The sequence below is a fragment of the Pogona vitticeps genome, chromosome 9, assembly GCF_051106095.1.
Source record: "Pogona vitticeps strain Pit_001003342236 chromosome 9, PviZW2.1, whole genome shotgun sequence".
NCBI lineage: Eukaryota > Metazoa > Chordata > Lepidosauria > Squamata > Agamidae > Pogona > Pogona vitticeps.
Window position 1 is genome coordinate 25,690,813 of NC_135791.1, and position 25,389 is coordinate 25,716,201.

General features: G+C 52.5%; 1 protein-coding gene across 1 annotated transcript; it reads left to right on the plus strand.

Moving 5' to 3' along the window:
- Nucleotides 1-338: 338 nt before the first annotated feature.
- On the plus strand, nt 339-21,900 carry LOC110075718 (uncharacterized). The gene is made up of 14 exons (XM_072979757.2): nt 339-958; nt 5,912-6,214; nt 10,822-10,885; nt 11,485-11,739; nt 13,257-13,317; nt 14,673-14,803; nt 15,424-15,543; nt 16,676-16,810; nt 17,000-17,113; nt 17,935-18,048; nt 19,007-19,053; nt 19,915-20,091; nt 20,237-20,378; nt 20,682-21,900. Exons 1-14 carry the CDS (start codon nt 866-868, stop codon nt 21,038-21,040), a joined length of 2,115 nt encoding a protein of 704 aa, XP_072835858.2. The 5' UTR covers nt 339-865; the 3' UTR covers nt 21,041-21,900.
- Nucleotides 21,901-25,389: the final 3,489 nt, after the last annotated feature.

The window sequence follows — 25,389 nt, forward strand, 5'->3', positions numbered from 1 at the left end:
TCCCATCCGGCTCTGCAATGTTTGTTGGTTCGTTCGTTTGTGCATTTCTGTGTGCCCTGCGAGCCCCTCTGAGGTGGCACCGAGATCCCGCGTTTCCTCGCCTGAAACTCAAGGTGCCCCTTGGGTCCGCTCCTCCCCGCTTGATCCTCAGCACAATCCAGTAAAAGGATGGGGGGTGTCGAGTAGACAGAAGACACCACCGGCTCAAGGACACTCCTTCCCCCCCCCTCGCACCGGCCTCCGCTGTAACCACTAGACAACCCCGCCCCACCAGCAATTCGCCCGCACGCCGATCCTTTCCAAGGTGGCCACCTCCTCCCCCTCCCCTCCCCGTCCCCAAAAACCGGAGAGAGGGGGGCTGGTCCACGCCGAGCCAGAGGCGGAACCTCTGGCCGGCCTTAAGGGACTACAACTCCCAGCATCCGCGGCCGGCCGCCCAGGTGGTGGAGCGGTCTTGCTCCGGACCCGCCCGCCCCGCCTCTCTGCCCAGCCTCTCCTGCCTGCGGGGCGAGTCGGGCCGGCGGCCGCCCCAGCAGCGTCCGGCGGCGGTAGCCTAGCCGGCCGGGCGGAGCGGACGGGCGGGCGGGGTCCGGGGCGCCTCCCTCGGCCCGTGCCCGCGGGCGCGCGTGATGTCAGCCGGCCGCTCCCCCTGGGCTCTCCCGGCCGGCGCTGCTCGGGCTGGGGCGGGCGCTGCACCTCTCCGACATCTGCCTGCCTGCCTTGCCAGCCAGCCAGCCAGCCAGCCGCCCTCCCTCCGTCCGTCCGTCCGTCCCTCCCTCTTGGCCTGGCGCTGGTCCTCCCCTCCCCTCCCCTGGCCGGCGGGCTGGTGGGCAGGCGGAGGCGCGGGGGGGCTCTCGCCGCCGCCATGAGGCGCCCGCCGCCGCTGCTGCCGCTGCTCCCGCCGCCCGCCTCGCCCGGCCTCCTCTGCGCCCTCCTGCTCCTCCACCTGCGACCCCAGGTGAGCCGATGCCCGGACAAGGGGGGGTGCGTGGCTTTGGGGAGCGGTCCCCCCCCCCCCAGCCGCCGCCCGTTCCGTCCGTCCTCCGCCGGTTGCCTGGCTGGAGAGGGGCGCGCGGAGGGCGGGGAGGGGGAGCCCGAGGGTCCTTCCCAGCGCAGCCCCCCCAAAGGTCTCCTCGCTCTGCGGCGGGTCGGGGTTCGGGGGGGGGGAAGGGGTGAGCCCCACCGCGGGAAGGGACCCCAAGCAACAGGGGCGGGGAAGGGCTCCGGTGGCAAGTTTTTGCTCTCCCTCCCCTTCCATCCGCTCCTTCCAGCCTGGTCATTTCTGCTTTTCTGGAGGCGGAGGGGTCGGTGGGGCGGGGGAGTGGTCCCCGGTTCCGGAGAACCTCCGGGATGATTGTGGGGCGAGTCCGCCGTAGGCATCCCCTGGTCGCTCTTCTCCCGGTGCCCGCGCTCCGTGCGTGATGATGCCCGAGGGGCGGGGGGGGGCGCCACCGACGGGGCAGGCTGGAAACTCAGGCGGGGTCTGAGTGTGGCTGGATTCGCACCTGGCTCCGGGCGCTGCCAGCTTCCTAGGGAGGGAGGGAGAACCTGGCACAGCATCATCTCTCTCTCCCAAACCCTTGGTCTTCCCATGCCAGTGGGTTGATGCTCTTCCCCATCAGAAGCACATCTGGTGCCAGGAGAAGGGGTGGCGCTTGGGTCTCTCCGGTCGTCTGGCGGGCGACGGAGCAAGCGTGGCAGACCAGACTAGATGCCCTTTAGTGCCCTTTCTGTTTACAGATATGCTCCGGGAGCCTCAGACACTTTCCATCTTTGCACTTAAGGTGGAGAAGATGAAGGAGGGTTGGGAAGGGGGGGGAGAGGCGAATGCAAAAGGGGGGAGGGGTTGATCCCTAGAGATATTGTTTTCTGCGCATCTGACGTGCCTCTTGGGAGGGTACCCATTTATGGTCCTTATGCCACTTGCTGGGGAGTAAGCCCCTTTGCAGGCAGTGGGGCACCCCTTTGAGCCACTTGGCAGTCGCTCGCTGGGCACAAAGGATTCGGTCAGTGTAATTGTAGGGGGCAGTCATTTGTCGAGGGTAAGGATTCTTCCTTAGAGAACCCCCCCCTCCATTGCCCTAGGGAAGGGAAGACCTGGTTAAAGACTGCTAAGTGGCGTCAGGGTGGATGATGAAACATCGGTGTTGATCTGACCACTGTGTTTTCTGTACCTGTTTTCACTGGGTGAGCGCTGTCGTCTTGCTAAACAGGCTGTGGTCTAGGAGGGGACCTGAGCAAAAAGATGCGGCTTCTGCAGGAAGGCAGCTCCCGATTCCCAGTTACTATCCCAGAAATGGCGGCTGGGTAGCTTCCAGCCTGAAACGCTCCTGACCTGCCTGCCTGCCTGCCTGCCTCCCTCCTCCCCAGGTGACACCAGGGTGTGGGATCTGGCTTGCTTCCAAAGTGGAAGCTGCTCTGCCCTCAGCAGCAGCATCGGCTCCGTTCTGCACCACGGACACTTATGGTTAACCAACCAAGGCTATAAGGAAGGTTTGGATAGGAGGTCTGCCCTGCTCCAAGGGTGAGTTCTAGGAGCAGGAATGGATCTGAGGATTGGGGCCTCGTCCTGTTACCTGTGCAAGCCTCAGGGAGACAAGTTGGCATGGTGGGAGATCATCCTTTTTTACGCTTGCCTTCAAGATATTCCTTGAGGATAGGCTGGCACAGGAAAAAGTGGCCATAGATTAGGACAAGGGATTGGAAGGTCCTAATGGTGACAGGGAGGGGGTGGGGCTAGGCGATGTCAGGAAGGGAGGGGCCCGGGTGGGGTCTCCCACCCACCTCTGACCCCTCAAGTTTGCCTCCGAAAGGGGATCCTGTCCCCACCTTGTTCGGCTGCCATGATCTTCTCTGTGGCCCTTCTGTGTCTCCCATCCTACCAAGGGAGGTTGGAGGGACATGGTAGCCTGATAAAATTAATTTCAGAAAACAATTAAACTCCCTCAAATTCTCCAGCCACTGCCCCTGCCGGCTAGGAAATTCTGGAGTTATACCCCCAAAAGTAATTTTTTAAGCTCTGTGTGTGTGGCGGCACCAAAAAACATTGGTTCTTTTTTTTTTTAAGAAGAATTTTGAACTGGTTTTGTGCAAGACCAGGTACTTCTGCTTGTGCTTAAAGCAAGCAAGCTTTTCTCCTCTGTGCATGTTTACGTGTACGTAACAGTTTAATTCGAGACTACGGACGCTGAGACATGTTTATTTATTTGCGTGAGGTTTTTCTCCGTTTGATTTAAAGTTTTGCTGTAATGTTTTTGTGCTTATTTACTGCCCCAGGTGCCTGTAGGGGTGTTTATGAAGATTATTATCAACAGATACCTTAGCAAGCCATGTTCCAACTCAGCAGAAGGGAGAGAGAACTTTTCCCACCAACTTCTGCTCGGAATTTGGGAAATATTCTCCCCCACTCCAGACTGCCACACCCCCCTGCCCTTTGCCAGCTCTTCTCCCACCCTCAGTTTTTTAAAATTTTTAAATTGAAATTTCTCAGTACATGTAGGCATCCTTCAGTCTCGAGAGACAATGGTAACGTGCTCTGTATGGAGGACTTGGAACAGCGTCTAGTGTGGCTGAGGAGGCCAATTCGAGAGTGACAATCCCTTCCACACTGGAGACAAATCCAATCTGTCCCCTGTCCAGCTCCCTGGTTTTGCTTCCTTTGTGACTTCCTCTTTGCCTCAGCCTGCTGGACAAGGGTCTCTTCAAATTGGGAGAGGCCGTGATGTACTGCCTGCCTCCAGGCTGAACGATCAGATGTCAGAGTTTCCCATCAGTACAGACACAAAGGAAAAGATGTCCGTTTGGGAGCCGGCGTGCCTGTTGAGAAACGAGCCACCTCTTTTTAAAATCCCCACAAACTCTGCCTTGTGAACCAGGCGCCTGGGCGGGTGGGCTGCAAAACGTCCTTGTGTGCCAGGATGGAACTGACAACTCAAGTGGTGCCAAGATCATAACTGGTTCCACATCTGGCGTGTACAAAGGGCAGAGAGAGAGAGAGAGAGAGAGAGCCTCTCCCAACAAGCCTCTCGGCAAAACAGAGGTGAAATCCTGCCTGCAATTAATTCCAGCCACGCCCTGAATCCTCTGGGGAAGACAGATTTCCTCATCGGGATGCTAGGGGAGGCAGGCAGGAGAGGGTGAGGCCGGATCCTGTCACCCCAGTGTTGGGCAAGGAAAGGTTGCCCCCTTCTCCCTGCTCAATGCCGGGTTGATAGCCAGAGGGCTCAAAGCATGGCCATTCTGCAGCCGTATTCCTTCACTGCCAAGGTAAGGCCGCCGGCATCTGGGCCCTGTCTGTCTTGCGGCTCAGGTTGAGCAAGAACCTCAACCCCCCCAACCCTGTTCTGAAATTAGTGACTTGATATGGAATGGCCAAGGGGGCCTCTGAACATATACAGAGTGACTCTCCCTAGGTACAGCCACGTTCTTGGTATCAATGCCCAAGATATTCCAGTCTCTGAATACAAATATCAGAGCCCGCCCAAGGTTTCCCATCGCCACCAGGCGAACCTCTTCTGCTTTCCGTCTCTCCCTGGCAAAGGAACGGCCTTCTGCACACTCTCAGAGGTTCTAAACTGTAACATGTAGAAGGAGAAGGTATGGATGGAAAGGGAACCTCTTTGACTTCAGACCTCATCTGAAGGGGAAATGCACCCTGTGGATGCTCGGAAGCATCTTGGTGATGTATGTTCTGACAAGTCTGGTTCCGCGATGAGGATGCGGTTCAAGGTTAACCACTCACCTGTCTCGGGGCACGATTTCCACTTTGGGTGTGCGCAGGGCTGCCTTAAAAATCCCAGACAAGCCTGAACAGTTGGGGAATAAGAGTGATGCCTTAAAAAAATACATAAAACAAATACCACTTTTATTTTCCTCTTTGTGAACACCCAAAGGCCCTTGACTGTTGGGTGCTGGCAACAAAATGCCAACAGGTTCTCCCTCCCCCCCCCCCCTGGACTCCTTTTGGAATCTGACTTGGCATGGATCTTAAATCTAGGTTTCATCACCAAAATACCAACCCACCATCTTGACAAGATGGATGTTCTGAGGATGGGGCAACTTTCCTTCCTTCCTTCCTTCCTTCCTTCCTTCCTTCCTTCCTTCCTTCCTTCCTTCCTTCCTTCCTTCCTTCCTTCCTTCCTTCCTTCCTTCCTTCCTTCCTTCCTTCCTTCCTTCCTTCTTGTGCTTATATTGTATAGAGAAAATCTGAAGGGGTGTGGAATAAAAGCAACAAAGCAAAAAAATAAAAATAAAAAAATGACCCCCGCCCCAACATGATTGAAAAACAGAACAACAAAAAGTCTAAGAAGAAACTAAAGCCAAAGATGGCCAAGTGTTCAGAAAAATATCCATATGCAGTTATGCTCCATAAACCACTCGCTCAAATGTTGACCATTTTTTGGTCTTCAGTTGACTGATTACGAGAAGGCAAGCTTTCCTCTTTGCATTATTGCAGTTATCCATAGTTTAGCTATACAGTACTGTAGTTTCCCAATCGGGAAAGAAGATCCATTTCTATCGGCCGTGTGTTAATTTCCGAGAGAGGCGGATAACTGCAGCCATGATGTGCACCTGCAAAACTCAAAGATGGCTCCTGTAAAAAATTAATAAAGCATTTTTCTCCTGCAAAGAAAGTAGAACTGAATACAAAAAAAAAAAAAATCCTACGTGTGAGCCATATATCAGACATATATGACAGCGCCAGGAGTTTGTCAACCATTCTGTTGAAGGTAGCTGTGGAGATCAAGATACATGGCACTATTTTTAAATTAAATTTAAAAAATTTGGCTGAAGAAGCTACAACTTGATATCCATAGATATAATGGGTGTTGAGCCATAGTCTGGGGGTGGGGGGAAAAGCTCATGTTCTTTTATGGACCTCATTTTCATGCATCTGTTCGGTCCTTCCCAGGTACCTGAAGCAGCAGGAACCTTTGAGTTGCAGATCCGTTTGGTGCGCAATGAGAAAGGGGTGCTGGCTGACGGACGCTGCTGCCGTGGAGGGCTGGATCCACCGTGTCCTGCGGGAGAACAATGCCAGACGTTTTTCCGAGCCTGCCTGAAAGAATACCAGCTACGGGCACTTCCGGGAGGGCCCTGCGTGCTGGGTGCGGCCACCACCCGAGTCCTCGGAGGCAACGTTTTCTCCACGGCTCACCGGAAGCCCCAAGATCGTGCTGATAGGATGGTGGTCCCTTTCGATTTTGCCTGGCCGGTAAGAGGGCTCGCCCGTCGGCTGTCTCGGGCAAGGCTCAGCACCACCACCACCATCATGTGGGAACCGGCCCAAAGAGAAGGTGGTTTGCTATGTGCCAGCAAGTGGTCTTTGAGTCATGGGAACCCTATGAATTAAGGACCTCCAGAAAAGTCCTGCTCAAGTCTTGCAAACTAAAGTCTGTACAGTAGTTTCCTGTCTTGGATCGATCCGTCTCCTATTTCATGCACCACTGGATAGCTCAGTTGTTTGAATCTCTGGTTGGGAGTTCAGTTCCCCCACTGGGCCTCCTGGACAGGGGCTGGACTGGATGACCACAGGGTCTCCCTTCCAGCACTGCAGTTCTAAGATTATAATAATTATAAAGGCATACCTGTTAGTCCTGGGAATTCTGAAGCTCACACCAGTAATCTATATTTTTCCTGCCCTCCATGGGTATTTGAGTTGGGGATGTGGTGCTGTGGTTGGAGAGAGGGTCTCTCCCGGACCAGCTGTTTCCTCCAATTCCAACCTAGATCATCTCATCACAGCGCTAATTAATTAAAATGAGAAACAAACACACACCTCCACCTCTTCCCTCTGTAAAGCAGATGCTCAAGAAATCAATAAATCACGACACAGCTGGTTTCTACGGGCGCTGTCTGGCTCGATTGATAGGTTGGGTGAGATGGAGCGTCTGCCCCGGCTTCCTCAAGGGAAAAGAGGCTACGGAGCATCCATCTGGCTCCTGCCATCGCCTGTCCCTTGCCTCCAGTCCCAAAGCACCTGGGTCTCGCTGTGGAAAGAGAATCCAGTTCTGATTGCAACATTTAAACCTTCCCATTTTGTCCCTTTCCCAACAGAGGATGGCAGCTTTTTTTTGGAGTGGAAAAGACAGGGATGCTAGGGAAAGCGGGAAGCAGAAGGAAAAGAGGAGGATGGGGATGGCAGTCCGTGAAAGTAACTTCCTCAATTCCTCCCTTTCGCCTCTTCCTTTCCAGTCCTGCTTGTTAAGGCCAGAAGGTAAAACCTGGACGAGATCTTAGCTTTTTCTATACATGGGAAAACCGAACGCCTTCTGTACACGTCCCCATGGCAGTCTTAGCCCACAGCAGGGCACCTCTTTGGGGAGACTGTGACCAAGTCCCTTGAGTTTGCCCCATTTTTGCAGATGTTCAGTTGCTGCTTCCAAAATAGTGGGCCTCAAAGGCAAATCGAAAGCACCTCTCTGCCTTAACAGCTGCACAAAAAAGGGCTGCATTTCCACTTTTCCAAATTTTATTTTATTTTATGTATTTTAAAGTTTATTTAAACACAGCGGATTGATGACTCGAGATGCATTGTTCCCAGTGCATTCCTCTGGATGTGGCCTCCTTTTAGGGTGGGAAGTCCTCCATTTCCCCCCTCCGGCCACGGGAAAGTTCATGAGGCATGGATGCCCTTTGACCCTACAACGCCTTCTGCCAATGCCTGCTCCCTTCCCTCATCCCTTCTAAAGGCACCCTTGGTTCAAGCGAGTGGGCTTTTTCTGCACCTTTTCATAAAGCACAAGCTGCTTTCTCTTTGCTGGCCCTGATCCCACCTCTGGCCCCGGAGTGAATCTCTTCAGGATGCGGTTTTAGAGCTACTTGGATTCACGGAGCAGGGGCACATCGTAGGTTTATCAGAAAAAAAACCCAGAACCCACGTCAACATGCGGAGTTCATGGGCCTCAGATCGTGGCTTTCCTCCTGGCATGGCACCCCCAGATGCCTTCCCCGGCCTCGTGGTGGCTGATGAACCCAGCTGCAGAGGGCACTTTGAATCCGCTCTGGGTTTTAGTCTGCACTTTTAGAAGCATGAAAGGCAAGGCACTGCAATCTCTTCCCCCAGTGAATTCAGTACTTCTGAAAAGTTCAGACAGAAACCCGGAATGGATTTGCAGAGTGGATTGCCGAGTTGAAGAGATGCTTTTTAGAACAGAAAAACAGCCCTTAGGATGGTGATGTCTTGTGAGATTCTCTGCCTTTGGTAACTTCATCCTTTGGTCTCAAAAGGTTTGTTAATTACTGCATGTTACGCCACTGAGGAAGATCCTTTGATGGAGACGGGTTTGTTTACTTTGAGGTTGGCTGGCCTTGTTACTTCCAGCGTGATACATTCAAATGTTTTGAGACTTCAGCATTTTAGACACTCGTGTTGCGCTGCGTTGAGGCACGTGTTTATTGTTATGACTTTTATCTTATCTGCTTGTATTCGTTTGTGTTGCGTTTTGGTTACTTTCTTTTCCTCCTGTTACCAGTTCTTGCAGCTTTTGAATTGAGGCATTTCCAGGTGTTTATGGGGTTAGGAGGGAAATGAAAACAGAAGGCCCCTTTCTTTATTCCATTCCATTTTGATGTGTGGTTTATTTTTTCCCAAATTTTAGTTTGGGTTGCAGTTCATTTCCTGTGTCGTGGTTACACCAGGGAAGAGCCAGGGTGCTGAAACGGGCATCTTTTGAACACCCGTTTCAATATCATGGCGGGGCGGCGGGGCAGCGACGGCTGATGACTCCAGCTTGGAAAAGCAGCCCCGGTAAAGAGTACCCCTGAGCTTGAGCAGAGTGCAGGATCCCAGGAAATCAAGGAACCCACAGCTTCGCCATGCCTCCTCTAAAAAAAGGAACATTTTCCAAAATGGAGGGCCCAGCGGTCGGGATGGCGTCTCATAAGAGCTGTCTTTGATTTGTGAAAAGATGGCATCTGATGTTCACTTCCTGCCTGATGAGGTAACAGAGAGGAAAGAGGAGCGCTTAACGAAGGCCCTCTTCATTTCTCCCTCTTCCTGAGAATTTCCACAGCTGGGAGGGCAAGGAAAGCCAAGGGAGTCTCCCTTTCGCTCCCTGTCCTTTTGCCAATTCTTTGTGTTGTTGAGTCCCTCCCTACCTCCCAAGTAGTCAGTGCTGGGGGGGGGGGAGAGAACAAGGCAGAGATGTGAGATCAGGCGATAAATAACTTAATTAAAGTCTCTCCTGAATTGATGCAAAGTCACCTCCCCATCCGACTTTCCAGTTGCTCCCCAGAAGGCGTTTTGTTCCTTCTCCAGCTTTAGCCTGGACAATGAAGAAATTGAAATAGTTAAGAGATTTTTATCTGCCTTGGTCCAATCATCCATGCAGATGGAAACTGAAGCCAAGAAATCAGAAGACTTGAAAGGGCACCAAGGAAAGAACTAGGAAAGGTCCTCCAGGGGAAGGATGGGTCCCTGGAAAACCAAAGACCGGGATCATCCACAACCTGATCAGTGTGTATTCGTGTGAAACGGAATAGCAAAGAAAGTAGACGGGGGGGGGGGGAGGATTCTTCTCAGTTTGGTGCTGGAGAAGAGTTTTGTGGATACCCTGGAGAACCAGAAAGGGACCCTCAACTTTGGTTTCATTGGGCCCGATCCAACATCGGATCAAAACTGTTTCTGTGAGCGGGAGATGAGGAGGAAGGGAGCCCAAGACTATGTCTTGGGTGTCCTGCGGCTGAGGACATGGAAGAAAGTACATTTTCATCCAGAATCCGATTCCGAATCCCATCACCATCATGGATCATTGAGTCCAGCCCCCATCAAGGCGGCACGGAGGGGGAATCAAACCCCCAACCTCTGACTCTGCAACCAGAGACCAATACCAGTGTTCCTATAATAATAAGAACAACAGAGCTGGAAGGGACCCTGTAGATCATCAAGTCCAACCTCTATCAAGGAGGTACCAGTGGGGAATCGAACCGCCGACCTCAGAGTCTCTGAGCTATCCCCCTAGCCTTCATTGCTAGTGGAATTCTGGGCGTCGCTGTCCACAGCATAAAATGTTCACACTACAATGCTGCTCTAGCAGAGGCCAGGCTTGGAGTCAAAGAGTGTGTGTCTTACTGACTCACAGCGCTCTCACCCACAGCTTGGAAAAGTTCCTCTTTTTTTTGGAATTCCAGAATCAGAATCCCCCTGCCAGCATTACTCGTGTGTTTTTGCTCCCATCTTGCAGGTGGGGGCCAGCAGAAAATTAATTTTTGCTTGTGGTGGATTACTGTTTTTTTCCCCCATATGCCAAAGGAGGTTGTGAAGATTGGAGCCGGTAGGGAGAAGGTTCTGGTTTTCTCTACCCCAGTTTTTTTTCACTTCTTTGTGAACCTCAGTCTCTCTGTCTCTAAAAGGGGGAGACGGACTCAATGAAGGAAAACACGGGCGGGGGGCCCTTCTCTGTCGCTGCTCCCAGACTCTGGAACTCCCTCCCACTAGAGGCCAGACTTGGCCCCCGTCTTTGCTGAACTTTCCACAGGCAGGCAACGACCTTTCTCTTCAGGCAGGCATTCCCTCAGGGACCGGGGGGCTGGAGTTGGGGTTTAAATTCATGATGGCCTTACTGCAATGAATGTGGTTTTGATGTTGCTTTGCTTTCTATTCTGGTATTTTTTTGCACTCGCTGTTCTTGCTTTAAAGACTGTCTTTTAATGACGTCAGCCCCATTGGGTCCTTTTTTTTAAGGAGAAGGACGGGGTAAAAATATTTAAAATAAATAAATACAGCTGGTCTAGTCTTATACTTCCCACGTTTCCCGCCAGAGCTGCTAGAAAGTCAACTGACCTGAGGTTTCTTCTAATCTCACATCTTATCTCTTCTAGCGCTCCTACTCGCTGGTCCTGGAGGCGTGGGATGCTCCGAATGACACGGATGTCACCACTCCAGGTAAGGACCTGTTCTGCCCCTCACCGGAGCCGTGGCAGTGGAAGACGCACGAGACCACGGTGCCGTGTGTGGCGTTGAATGTATAAGAGTGGAAGTCAGTATCTGGAGGTCCTGGAGGCATAACTGCCAGCTTGCAACCCAGAGGCAACCGAAGGCCCGGTTTGTACCTATAGAGCTGGATGGTTCACAAGGAGAGATGGGCGTGAAGTGGAAAATCAGTGGTTTGTGATGGTTCGTGGCTGTCCACAAATCACGACCTATCACAAACAGCCCTCGCCTCCCGGAAGATTGTTTTGAATTGATGGTGGAGGCAACCCTTGGAAATCTAGCAAGGGGGCAGATGCAGCCCCATTAACCCTCCCCGGAAGCTAGATAATTCAGCAGGAAATTCATAAGAATGCATAGTTTTTTGTTTTTACATGTTGCACTGGCTGGCAGCTGCTGCATCAACCTTCATGTGGACTAGCACCTTGTGTAGACTCCTTTGCTACTGTGGCCGAGCATGTCTGGAACTATGGGCCGGTGTCTGCCTGCCTTTTTTGGAAAGAAGCTCAGTGACGTGACAGATCAGTCACCATCTTTGCACCGTCTGTTTTCAGGAGCCGGGCAGCTGATGGAGCGGGTGACGCGCTCGGGGATGCTGAACCCGGGCGAGGGGTGGCAGGATCTGTGGCACCACGGCCGTGGCACTTCCCTGGATTACCGGATCCGTGTCCGTTGCCAGGAGCACTATTACGGCCCAGCGTGCAACATCTTGTGCCGCCCCCGGGATGATTTTTTCGGGCACCACGGCTGCGATGCCGCCGGCAACAAGATCTGTCTGGACGGCTGGACGGGAGACGAGTGTACGACGGGTATGTCCCCGCATGTGTGGGGTGAGAGGGGGCACAGTGGGGCTGGGGGAGGGGAGAAAAGGAAAAGAAGCCTGCAACTCTGGGCTCCTGCAAGGCTCGCCTGAATATTTTGTTTTTTTCTGGATTTTAACCCCCAGATTCTGGTTTTCTTGGATTTTTGGGAGTTCAGCTCCAAAATAAGTAACTTTTGCAAACTCGGCTCCTTACTTATAGAACCCAAGAGTTTGGAAAGCTACTGGCCTTTAAAAAAATCACACCCAACACCATACCAAAGTAGGGAAAGGAGGCAGAGCCCTAATTTTTCTGCCGTAAACTTCCTGAAGTTTAGAAAGATACATCTTTGGACTATGCCAGAATCCTCCAGCCAGCGTGGCCGAAAGGGTTGGGGTTTGAAGGAGATGTAGTCCGAAAAAGGAACCTATTCCAGACATTTGCCTGAGCCCCCCCCCCCCGCCCCAGTCCTTGTGCCCAGAATGGGTTCTGTTCCCGGATTTCATCAATTCTTTATCTTTTGTAATAGAAACCATAGCAGAATTTCTTTTCTGTGAAGCCTTGGGCAGAGCCCTTTCCTTTTCTACTCCTCTGTAAATAATCCTAAATACATTTCACTGGAAGAAGTGACTGATATTTTCCCCAGCCCTTTAACCTTGCGTTTCCCCGGTTGCCTTCCCTGTGTTGAAAATTTTTAGCAGGTAGCAGATCATTTACGGCCCTCTAGATGTTTATTGAACGGGTTACCCGTTGCATCTCGGATCAGGTTCAAGGTTTTTGACACTCACCTACAAAGCTCTCCACGGTTTGGGGCTGTAGGTGTTGTGAACATCCAAGAGGCAACGGAAGACACAGCCTTTCAGGGAGACTTTCCGCACTGCCTTGCGCCCCTTCACGCCATTTTGTTGTTCAACATTTTTAGCGCCATCTGATTTTATGCGTTCATTATTATTTTGGTTTTAAATAGCTTTAGTTTTAGTGTGTTTGGATTTGTTTATTCTTGTCAGCCACCCAGAGCTGCACGCACTGAATGGGGAGCAGTATACAAATTTAAGTACTGTGCTAAATAAATAAATAACTACAACGCCCATCGGTCTTAACTGGCAAAGCTGAGGAGGCGGTATCATGGGAACTGCAGTCCAGAAACCTCTACCGGGACACACTCAACCCACCCCGGATTTAGACCGTGACCCCTTTAGATTACATAGGGTGGAAGCGCATTGAGGGCTTCGCCGACAAGGTAGGAAGAGATAATATAATCGGCTTCTGCATCTCAGGACTGGGCACAGAATCTAGGAGTTCTTGCATCCCACCAGTTCTTCTAACCGCTAGTCCCTCCTCCCCTCCTCTTAGAGGTGCACCTGGGTGGGGGGTGGCGGTCTTCTTCTTAATAGGTCTGTCTACAGCCCCAGCCAGGGGGTGAGGACGAGGGTTTCTACCGAAGGGCAATGGGATGCCTTAGCCGCAGAAGCTAAGCCCCAGCCTGCGCGGAAGTTGCAATGCACCCCTTTCTTGGTTCCTTCTAGCAATTTGCCTCCAGGGATGTCACGAAGCCCATGGCTATTGCGAGGAACCTGGCGACTGCAGGTAAGTCGTGCGAGGGGCTTGGAGAGGCTGGGCGGCAGGTTGTAGGATCTCTGCACAAAACCCTCCGATCTTCATTAGCAAAGGTTTCCTTTTTTTGGCACTGGCGTCTTGTCGGAAACCCTTTGGGGGGTTTCTGGTTTCTAGCCATTTCCCAGTTAATGCCTGCTTTCCAGGCCCATCAGAGACACCGTTTGGGGAGCCGAGAGTAATAGCTCGTCTCGCCTGGGCTGGGTCATAAAATAGCCCCAGCAACCCTGCCAGGAAGCGTTGACTCTCAGCCAGGAAAATTAAGTCACCATCGGAACAGAGGATGGAGGCAGACGAGGTGTGGTGGGGAGCGAGGAAGCAGGGTTACGGGGGCCATCCAGACCCTGGTGGAGGAGGTTTGGCATGGGTCAGGAACCTGCCCGGCCAGCCCAGGTGCTCCCAAAGTGAAAAGGAGACCCAGGAGGTTCTGGAGAGATAAACAAGGTGACAGAACCCACATTAGGTCCCGCTCCCTATTCTGCCCTGTGGGCCTGGAATGGTGAGCTTGACAGAAGCACATAAATGGGTGGATGCTCAGGATTTCCTGGACTCGGTCACTAACAGAGCTGTTTCAATGTTGTATTTCTGTTGCGCTTGTATTTTAACGGGTCTTCCCTTTTAATTCTCCTTGGGAGGGCCAGTGGTGGGAGAACAGGGGAGGCAGAGGAGGTGCAGATTATTATAATAAAACAGGAAAAGACTCCAGAGCAGCATTGTGCGTTTCTGGACGACAACTAACCATGCCAGCTGGAATTTCCAGAATTGGTTGGTACTCTCCGTCTGGGGATGATGGCCGTTAACTTTTTTTGCCTTTGACACGGTTGTTTTCGGTTATGTTTGGGACCTTCTCTCTCTCTCTCTCTCTCTCTCTCTGTCTGTCTTTGCTATGATTGTTTATGACTTTGTTCTTCTTCTTAGCTGTGCAGAGTAGTAGCCTAGTGGTTGGTTGGTTGGTTGGTTGGTTGGTTGGTTGGTTGGTTGGTTGGTTGGTTGGTTGGTTGGTTGGCTGGTTGGCTGGTTGGCTGGTTGGCTGGTTGGCTGGCTGGCTGGCTGGCTGGATGGATGGATGGATGGATGGATGGATAGTCTTTGAACTACAGAGCTGGAAGGGACCCTGTGGATCATCCAGTCCAGCCCCTGTCAAGGAGGCCCGAGGGGAATCAAACTCCCAACCTCTGGCTCCGCAGCCAGAAATCTAAGCCACTGACAACCCTCGCTCTCATCAGAACTGGAGGGAAATTTGGCCCTTAGCTCCTGCCTGTAGGGGTCCTGTTGCATTCCCTGTGACCTTCCGCCTGCCTTCCCTCCCTCCCTCTCTGTCTCGCCAGGTGCCATTATGGCTGGAAAGGCCCCCTTTGTGACCAATGCATCCTCTTCCCTGGTTGCGTCCACGGGAGCTGCACTGAGCCGTGGAAGTGTGACTGTGAGACCAACTGGGGTGGCCTCCTGTGCGACAAAGGTGAGGCCCTCTCCCGCGGGGTGTATGTGCGCGCGCGTGGAGTAGAAGGGAGTGGTGGAAACGGGCTAGTCTAGATGTGTCCCGTGAGCTGGTGCTGCTGCTAGATTTCTCACCCAAGCGCTGCGTGTTTTCTCTATAGGTAGAAGGAGGATAAGCAGGGAGCCCACTCTGGGTTGAATCTGAAATTTACCAAACCGATCCAAGGGGCTGAACTTATTTGGAGGCTCACGTCCAGCACCTTTGGAGAAAGGTGCTGATAAAGTTTGGCTTAAAATGCAGAGCGGATATGTATCCGGTCCAAGAATGGCATCTCCTGCCCAGCTGCTCCATTTTTCTGTCTGCTTACCATCGCTGGAACTTTCGGATGATCCTGCCAGGAGACTCACAGAAACTTTTCTTAAGTCTTAAGTATGCAGGTTAAGTGGAATGTTGTCGCACACCCTTGAGGAAGTGCAATGGCATTCCCATTGCAGCCCATTTGACCTTGCAAAGTCACCAATTCCCAGTGTCTAGGTTTGGAGCTGGTAACTGGGATAACCTTTGAGCGTCTCCGCCGCGAGTGTTGTGTGGCGTGGAGCCAACGGAGCCGAAGAGACGTGTTTGCTTTCTCTCTGCCCCAGATCTGAACTACTGCGGGTCACACCGTCCGTGCAAAAATGGAGGGACGTGTGCCAATAAGGAGCCCGATGAGTACGAATGCCTTTGCTTGGAGGGTTTCCACGGCCGGAATTGTGAGAATGGTGAGCAGTGGGAGAAAATGGTGCCCAAACATCGCTCTAGGTCAGATCCTGCCGGAAATGCTTTGCTACACTCCAAACGATTCGCAGGGAGTTGAGGGAAGAGCTAGCGGGTGGGGTAGATCAGTGGTTAGAGTCGGACAGAGGTTCAGCGGGTAACACAGCCCCCCGTTTTCCAACTCATCCTATCTCACGTAGCTGTTGTGAAGCTCTGACTAAGAGGAAGGACGAGACTGGAATCAGAAAGGAAAATGTGGAAAGAAAATCTAGAACTGCAAGGGGATCCTGCCGTATGGCTTGAAAAATCATATCCTGATGTACTGAGATGGCTGAAAAAAATCAGGAAGTCCTTACAATTAATCCATTCTGGAGCACTTCAGTAAACCTTTTCGGGTTCCCCGGGGAGCAAGGAAACCTCTCCCTTTTCTCCTTCCATCTGAACTGTTTTTCCAGCTGTGTGATGGGGGAGGCTGGAAATCAAGGGGCAGTCAGCATGTTCCAGGGCGTTGGAAGCAGACTGCCTGGGGTGGGTGGTGTTGGGGAAGGGAAATGACCCCCATCTTCCTTCCGGGAGGGCGAAGGAAGGGTCATGGATGGAAGGGGTGCGTGGAAGGAGGGCAGGGTACCATCGGACAGTTTGAAGCCCAGGTTGGGGAGCAGGGTAGAGTGGATAGAGGGGAAATCAGGGTGTGTTAGAACGATGGGGTCTCAAAGATGGGCACAAGAGGGTGGGGTGGGGGTCCTGGTAGTCCTCAAAAAGTAACTTTTCCAAACTCTTGGAAGATCTTTGAGAGAGAAGAGGTCTTCTCATTAAAACTGGGATTTGTGGATGCTGGGAGATAAACCAAGTGTTTATTTGAAAGATGGTGGCCTTTCAGGCTTTCTTTTTAAAGCTTGGAAAAGTTTTCTTATAAAATCCCAGTTCCTGGAATCGCCCAGTTATCAGGGCTGGGAGCTGTTGTTAAAACCGGTAAGAAGATTTTTGTGGAAGGTGGGTTCTTTGATGCCAGCTGGTGAGTCACAGGGAGCACGTGACGAGTGGATGGACCTTTTTGAGGTCCGGCAACATGCGGTGGCTTGACTTGACCAAGCTTCCTTGCCAACACTCTGCTTTTTTGCTGCCTCCCGATTCCAGCTCTCCTCCTGCTCCCGGTCAACGAGTCAACCTGCGCTCCCGAGGTTTGTGCCAACGGTGGGACATGTGTCCAAAGCCCATCCGGATCCCGGTGTCTTTGCCCCACAGGGTGGAGTGGAGAGTCCTGTCGGGAGGGTAAGAGGCTTCCAAGTGAGGGGCATCGTGGGTGGGAAAGGTGCGATCCTTGATGTCCCTTGATCTTTGCTCTTGCAGTGGAATCCAGACCCTTTAAAGCCATGCCTCTAATCCCCACCCTCCGAGAGGTTAAGGGCTCCCTTGCGAAAGGATTCTTCTGACCGCTGTCTATGTTTTGCTACCCCCTAGGGGTGACCGCTTGCCTCTCGGAGCCCTGCAGCCATGGGGGAAGCTGCAGAGATGTCTCAGGTGGCTTCAAGTGCCTCTGCCCACCTCAGTGGACGGGGAAGACCTGCCAGATTGGTGAGGCTTTTCTTCTTCATTGCACGGCATTTGTGATCCTAAGCCAGTCCCTCCCTCCAGCTGCCTGGATCCTGTACCATCACATTTGGGGAGCTTTCCTCCCTTACCACCAAACTTGACTTCTCCCTTCCCCAACAAGTGCCTTATTTCTTAACATCCTGATTCTTTGCCTCCAGAAGTTGGAATTTTTCTGCGCATTCCGTTACCTCCCGTTTTCGGCCAGGAAAGGGTTTTGTCACGGTCAGACGCAGAAGAGGTTAAACAGGGTTACTGATGGCCAAGCTGTTTTGAACTATAACACCTGCCAAGCCAGTAGGGCTGGTGGAGATGCTGTCTCGGAGCTGTATTTAAATATATATACATACACACACACCTTTTTCAGACTCTGCCAAGTAAATATGAACCTCCAAGTTCAGAGGGCATATATCTGTGGCTGGTGAAATGCTTAGGTGGAGAGGGTTGTGCCTTTTCATGCCTTGCTAGAGGGTCTCCCACAAGCCTTTTCTTAGCCACTTTTGGGAACAAGGTAATAGATTAGAAGGCTCCTGCGCGGGCAAGGCTGGCACTACCCTTAGGCAGACGGGCACGGCTGTGTCATGCAATGAATCTGGGGGGTTGTGAACAGCTGGCAAACTATTAAGCTATTTCATGGAGTCTTATGCTGCCGTACTGGTTTGGATTTTATGCACCTGGACTGGGATCATTCTGGGAAGGACAGCTTGCTGTGTTGCCTCAGGCAGCAGAAGGCCTTGGGTCAGCGCTAAGCAAGCTTCTTTTTCTTTCTTTCTTTTTTCTGTTTTTTAAAATGTTCTCCTTTCCAGATGTCAATGAGTGCCAAAGGAACCCCTGCCTCCACGCCCGGGGGTGCAAAAACCTCATCGGGAGCTATTTCTGCGACTGCCTAGAAGGCTGGATGGGGACCAACTGCAGTTACAGTAAGAGCGGGCGGGCGGGTGGGTTTTTTTGGGGGGTGCCGATGGTTAGGAGCGGACGTTTCTTGGAAAACAAGTCTTAAACTGGCAGAGCAGGTCACGCAAGGAAGAGGGGACAAGTTCCATAGCTGGCGGTCAATCACGTTGCCTTAACAGAAGGACCACCACAGATCATCACATCTTCCTGAGGCCCCATAGATCTCTGGGTCACCCAGCTTTGAAGGATATGGCCCCTTGTTTCATTCTTCCCCAACCAGGTGGGGAAGCCCTCCAGAGGCGTAGTAGGATGACCGTCCCCAGCATCCTCTCGAGCCAGCTGTGCTCAGCGGATCAGTCAGGGGGAGAACGGCTCCGGCATGTGGGGATGCAGGGAAGGGCCGTGGTGTGGGGCCAGCTCAGAGGCTAGCGGGTCAGATCCTGCAGGCCACATTTGGCTCAATGGCGTGCAGATTCCTGAGCCCCACGAGCCGTCTTGGACCAAACAGCCGGTCTCGTGAAGTGAGGCTTCCTTCCTCGATGGGGAACCAAACCAGTCCGAACCCTGATCTCGCAGGATTTGGGAAACGCAGCCGAGTCATGCTTGGCTGATCCTTGGATGGGAGACACATACACACAGACACACAGACACACAGAAACACACACACACACACACACACACACACACACACAGAGAGAGAGAGAGAGAGAGAGAGAGAGAGGAAATCCCAGGGATGTCCAGGCATGACTAGGAAAGGGGATTTTGTCTTAAAACCTACAGATCTACATGGGCTGCTCAACGTTGGCGTGACAAGAGTGGTCATATAGACCAGATGGGCGGGATATAAATCAAATAAATAAATAAAATAAATAAATAAGGAGATAAAAGGGCTGGACACGGACCCATGTTTCTGAAGCGGGGGGGGGCTTCGTCGGTGACTCTTTTTCACCCTGTGCCCATTTTTCTCCTTTGCCTCCTGGATAGGAGAGGAGTCGTGCCAGAGACAGTGTCACAACGGAGGGACCTGCCAGGTGAGGAACTCTCTCTCTTTGTCTGTGAATGAGAGAGAGAGAGAGAGAGAGAGAACAATCATCAGACGTTGTGGTCCCGCCTTGTTGCCCTAAGAAAACTGCCTTTGGGAAAGGCACAGAAAGGGCAGCCCTCCAGGTGCAGTGGGACTACCACTCCCATAAGCCTTAGCCCTCCCAGCGAATGGGGAGGTCTGCTAGGAGTCGTAGCCCAGCCGGGGCCTTTTCATCCCCATGCAGTGGCCTGATTTTCTTGGGATCCTCCTCGGGGCTTCCCTGCTTTATTCAGAGGTTGGACAGGTTGACGTGGACCAGTTGGTCAGACTGACTGGGGAGGATTCTGGGAGTTGTAGTCCAAAAGACGGGGCTTCCCCAAAGTCTACCGAATGGGGAGTTCTGCGAGTCGTGGGTTGGAAAGGGCAGGCTCATCCTGACCTTCGCCAGCCTTTGTCCTGCAGAGTCTACTACGCCGGCTGGCCGCCGGGAGTGGGCCCCTAGGGACAAATGAGGAGCTGGCCTTTTGTAAAGTTAATGGCTCTTCATGGAAGACCAATCCACCTTCACATACTTTATAGTTGGCTTGAAACAATAGGTTTGCTGGAAAATCCATTTCTCTGCCGCCTTGTGTAAGGACTGCAGCGAAGCGCCGAGGAACTGGGGAAGCTTGTAAGGTGGGTGGGGTGGCAGATGGCACCCTAAGTCCCTGCTCCTCAGAAAATCCCGAGGCGTCAACCTATGGCCTCGGACTCTGCTACCACCCCCCCCTCAGGTGTCCTTCCCCAGATGCCCGCGTTGGGACAGCCTGCTTTCTGCAACCTTTTCCCATCCGAAGCTCCCACCTCCTTTGTCTTCCTAACTCAACAGGTGGAAGATGGGAAGCCCCGTTGCTCCTGCCGGGCAGGATACACGGGGGCTGAGTGTGAGACGGAGCTCAGCCCCTGCAGAAGTGCCCCCTGTTTGCACGGGGGGCAGTGCCGGGAGACCGAGAACCGGACCTTTGCGTGCAGCTGCCTGCCGGGTCGTAGCGGCAACCGCTGTGAGGTATAACTGTGACTCTGACGGGAGGCTTGGAAGGGCTGCTTCCTGTTATCTGCAGAGAAGCGCATTCCGCTGACTCTCTGGACTCCAAGTCTTTCCGTACCTCTGACCTCGCCCTCCGTGGGTGTCCCTTGTTTTGATCCCGCAGGTCTCCGTGGATCTGTGCTCACTGAACCCCTGTCCCCAGGGCACCGCTTGTGTAAGTGGAGAAGGCAGCTTCATCTGTTCCTGCCCGGAAGGTGCCCTTTGCCAGCAACCGCAGGGGTCCTGCCTGGATGGCGTGTGCCAAGGTAGGCACCAGGAGAGGGCATGAATGTGGAGCTCAGGTTTTTTTGAGGAGGGACGTAGCTCAGTGGCCGTCGCCTCATCAGCCTTGAGAACGTCGTAGCAAGAAACCGGAAGCACTATGGTTGCCAGCCTCTCTTGCCAATGCTAGGCTGAGCAGACAAAGGGTCTGACTCCGGACCTCTCTTTGTGCCAAGCTGGCTGGGATGGACCGATCGTCTGATTTGGCCTAAGCCGGCGTCCCATGTTTGGAGGCGAGACGAGGGGTGGTTTGGCAACAGCCCTAATCCCTATTTCTTCCCTTCTAGGCGGCGCCACGGCACCCCTCCTCTACGTGGCATTGCCACTAACTCTGCTCCTCTTCCTGGCCGTCCCTGCTGTGACCCTCCTGGCACTGCGCCTTCGCCACCGATCCAGGCAGACGCCGCCGGGGCCTCCCGAGCCCGCCGCCAACAACAGCTTCCAGCCGGACGCGGTCCACCTCATCCGGAACATCAACCACAGCGACCTGGAGCGAGGGCTCGGGGAGGACGGGGGTGGCGCCCAAGACGGGGCTGTGTCCCCCTCGGGGTCTCCCGAAGACAGACATTTCCAACGAGGAGAGAGCCAAACTCAACCGACTGAACACTGTTCCGGCCTCACCAGGGCCGTTGCTCTGACGGAGTGAGAGAGAACGTGGGCACCGTCAGCATCGGGGAGAAAAGGAGACGCGTTGGGGACATGAAAGCCGTAGCGGGGGTCTCTTAGCCCTGAGTTAAGCCACTGAAGGGCCCTCAAAATGGGGGTTTTAAGCCCCAAAGCACCTTACCTATGGCCTCTTAACGCTTTCTCTATGGAAAACCATTTTTCCTCTTGCCACATTGAGGTGGTAGGGATAGAACTGGATTTTAGACACTCTCTCTGGGCCCTTTTTTGGGGGGGGGGGATTGCTACTCATCTGCAGGCAACGCTGGCCAGGATCCACGGCACATTCTGTGCAACAGGGACAGACATTCTACAAGTCGGGCGGCTGGAAATCCTTGCTGGAAATTCACTCTTGTCGATGCAAAGAGAAGTCGCTTTCCTGATCTTTGAAAGACGGTCTGGCCAAGATAACCAAGACACCAGAAAGACTGGATTATTCTTATTCCTTTGCCAAATTTCTGTGGCAGGAGGTTTGGGAAGTCACGTTGTCTTTTGTTTCTGCTTCCTACCGTCCAGAAAGAAGAATGGAAATGGTTTAATTTAGAGCTGTAATTCAAAGGACTGGACCACCCTTATTTGATCTGGCCACTGATTCACTATCAGGTCTGGAAATCTACCCTGTTTCCCCAAAAATAAGACTTAACCTGAAAATAAGCCCTAGTAGGATTTTTCAGGATGCTCGTCATATAAGCCCTACCCCAAAAATAAGCCCTAGTGAAGTGAAACCCCCTCCCTCCGCCCTTGTGCAGCAACCAGAAGAAGACGACACAACTGTATTTGAATCCATGTAGATGGTTGTACATGAAAAAAAAAATTAAAAATAAAACATCCCCTGAAAATAAAGCCTAATGCATTTTTGGAGCGAAAATATAAGACCCTGTCTTATTTTTGGGGAAACACGGTATGTTCCGGGCGACGCACTGAAGCAAATGGGGCCGGCTCTGTCATTAGACAAAGTGAGGCAGCAGCTTCAGGTGGCATGGAGGAGAGGGATGGAAATGAAAGTGAGGTGGGAGACGAAGCATCCCCTAAACTGCCCCCTGTTGTCCTCAGGTGTGGGGTTCGATGCGGTCTTCCCATTATGTCAAACAAAGATTCTGTTTGTTTATGGGATACACGTGGAGGGGGTGCCATCATAGGCTTCTCCTCAGGCTGTGGGTTGTCTTGGGCCGGCCATGTGGAGGGATCTGGTGGGTGCTACGAAGCAATCTTAGTTCCCTTAATCGTACAATAGGCAATCTCTTTACAGACCACTAAAAAGAATTGTATGATACACAAGCTTTCATGGATTAAAAAAAACCCCACTTCATCAGGTGTGTCCCAATGTGAAGCAGTGTAATTCCAAAAGATCATGGCACAATGGAATTTGCCAGGAAAGTTACTCTTAGATGGAAAGTCCAAAAGTTTTTGGCACAATGGAATTCTCCAGGCACATCTCTCTTAGATGTACATGTCTGGCAAAATCCATCGTGCCATGAACTTTCCGTGTTAAGTGGTGCCCCGATTCCCGGCTGAGACTGAATGTATTTAAATTGTAATATACTGTAAAGATTTATTAGCTTCTGTTGTTGTTGTTGGTCTTCTGGATCTTTAATGATAGCAATCAATGATTCTTTCGTACCAGGGCGAGGCTGATAAAGCACAAGTCAATATTTTATTTGCCTCCACTTGTTTTGTTTGAGAGCAGTGTGCTACTTTTGAGGCTGGGCTGGGATGTTGATGGGCATGCTTCAGTAATGGGTTACTCCTGCTTCAGAATCTGGAGACTTGACTAGTCTCATTAGCTTTGTGGAGGACCAGGTGAAACCCTATTGGGCTGCCCCGGGTCATGTGACACCTGCTGAGCCACTAGCTGTACTAGCATGCCCCAGCCATCATTGTTGCTGGTGAAGGAGGTCAGCACGGAGCAAACTCCTGGCAAGATCTTCAATGCTCTGCGTTGTACAGTGCTGTCCACCACGGGCTGTGAAGAAAGTCGAAAAGGAAGGGGTAGAAAGGAAGGAGAAAAACCCAGATCTTGGACAAGTTACTTTTTCTGGCTGGCTGGGGGATTTGAAGATTTTAATTTTAAAAATGACATTTATAGGCATCTTAGAACTGCAAAGCTGGAAGGGACCCTGTGGGGTCATCCAGTCCAGCCCCTGTCAAGGAAGCCCAGTGGGGGATCAAACTGCCAACCTCTGGCTCTGCAGCCAGAGACCTAAGCCACTGATTTATCCAGTGATTCTCTGAGCTACACAGACCCACCAAAGTGGATACGTGCAAAGCAGGATTCCCACGATGGCCCTGGAAGCAGGCAGGCTGGGTCTAGACATGCCCTCTTTTATCTTTCTTTTTTTGAGCGTAGATCTTGATTGACAGTCGCTGAACCCTAAAAGCCGGGATGGATCCAGGCTAGTGGAATTTCCTTTCATTTTCCCAGAGAGCGAAACTGCCCCGCAGGGCTCCTTCTCTTCTTCTTCGGATGAAGTCTCCCGTCTCCCGTCTTGCCACCCTGACCTGTTCTGCCTCCCGCTTCCCCAAATTTCACCCGGTCGCTGGAGGAAGAACTGGTGACCAGCCAACGTGGAGTGCAGGTGGGAGCGACCGAGAGCAGGATGAAGCCTGCCCCGCTTTGCCGTGGGCGTGCGCGGCTTCTGAGAACAGCACAAGCGTGTCCTGGGCAGGGGTGGAATCTCGGCTTGCAACCTGTACGGGCAGAGCGGGCTGTTTGCAAACAGGAGCACACTCTTGGCCCACCGTCATCGCGAGCCAGCTGTTGGGCCCAGTGGCGATACAGGGTGGAACCTTCTGGGATGAAGAACTCCTGACAGGGCTGGGAATCTTCAGGAGCATCGTTTCAAAATATCTGGCCACCTGGAGGACAGAAGTGGGCGGCTTTCTCACAGTACCGACACACCCGACTTTCTCTTCCAAAGAGCAAGTTTCTAGACCTCATGGTGGATAGAAGGGGCCATGGTGGAGCAAAGGAAAGACCTCTAGGATCCAGAATCCCATTCCCTTAGTGGCCAATCATGTGCCTAGGAAGAAGGGCACGAACAGGACGTGGATGCCACAACACTCTTACCCGGACCGGCCTTCCCAACTGAAAATGTGGGAGCTATTTCTCCTCTCCTCGTTTGAGAAGGCTGCGGTGCCGGGTGGAAACCAAAAGGGATGACAACGTTGTGGGTCAAAAGGAAGCCTTGGATGGGCAGCAGCCCCATCCATGTAGCTTTGCAGCTGGGCCGGCGAGGCCAGAACCGCCAGGGGCTGCAGGAGGAATGTTATTCGGAAGCCTTCTGGAGCAACCCATGGTTTGATAATAAAAGGGAATACTGTATAAACAACTCAGCGACATGGTGGGTATAATGGATATGGAGGGTGGAATGGATACACCTCGAGACAGGTTGGGCTTGAAATTTGCTTTTTGCAGATCCATACTGTTAATTCATTTTGCCCTTATCGTATTCTCTAGGCCTATATGCACCTACCAGGGGTGTGCCAGCACCCAAACAGACTCAGGTAAAGGTTCCCCTTGACGCTGAGTCCAGTCGTGTCCGACTCTAGGGCACAGTGCTCATCCCCATCTCCAAGCCATAGAGCCAGCGTTTGTCCGAAGACAGTTTCCGGGGTCACGTGGCCAGCGCGACTAGACACGGAACGCTGTTACCTTTCCACCAAGGTGGTCCCTATTTATCTACTTGTATTTTTACATGCTTTCGTACATCTAGGTTGGCAGGATTGGGAGAAGTGACGAGAGCTCACTCCGTCGCGTGGATTCGATCTTACGACGGCTGGTCTTCTGACCTTGCAGCACAGAGGCTTCTGCGGTTTAACCCGCGGCGCCACCACGTCCCTAAACAGACTCAACCCTATCCTATTCATTCTGTGCTGCTCCTAAACCTTACGCTGGTTCTCCACCCCTGTCCGCAGGAGCCCAGGCGTCTGTCCTGGGTGGTATCTGGACCTCCAGGTTCATGGACTGTGAAAGCAGCAGCGGTGCCTAGCAAATTCCTGCCACCCTCTCCCAAGCCATATTTCCTGCTCGGAGGCTCCAGGGTAACTTTATCCTCCCCTGAAAGCCCAGTGGAAGTCCATTTACAAGTCCAGGAACAGCAGTTGAGTCAGCGAGACGGGAGTCTCCATTACAGGATCCATGGCCTTTGAGCCATTTGCGAAATTGTTAATAACCTCTGAGCAGGGAGATCAGGATACCGGCGGGCGCCAGGCCAGGGTGCATGTGTGTTGACCTACACACCGTTGATATGGGTCTGGCTACAATAATGAAGTGCAGCAAGCATGCTGGATAGGTCTCCGGTGCTTTAGATCTGACTGCAAAGCCAGAGGTTT

Bases quoted from the DNA above. Each gene is read 5' to 3' on its own strand.
- LOC110075718 (XM_072979757.2), top strand. From the start codon at position 866: ATGAGGCGCCCGCCGCCGCTGCTGCCGCTGCTCCCGCCGCCCGCCTCG. The intron at 6,215-10,821 runs GTAAGAGGGCTC...TATCTCTTCTAG, and splicing joins CTTTCGATTTTGCCTGGCCG to CGCTCCTACTCGCTGGTCCT. The intron at 20,092-20,236 runs GTATAACTGTGA...TTGATCCCGCAG, and splicing joins GTAGCGGCAACCGCTGTGAG to GTCTCCGTGGATCTGTGCTC.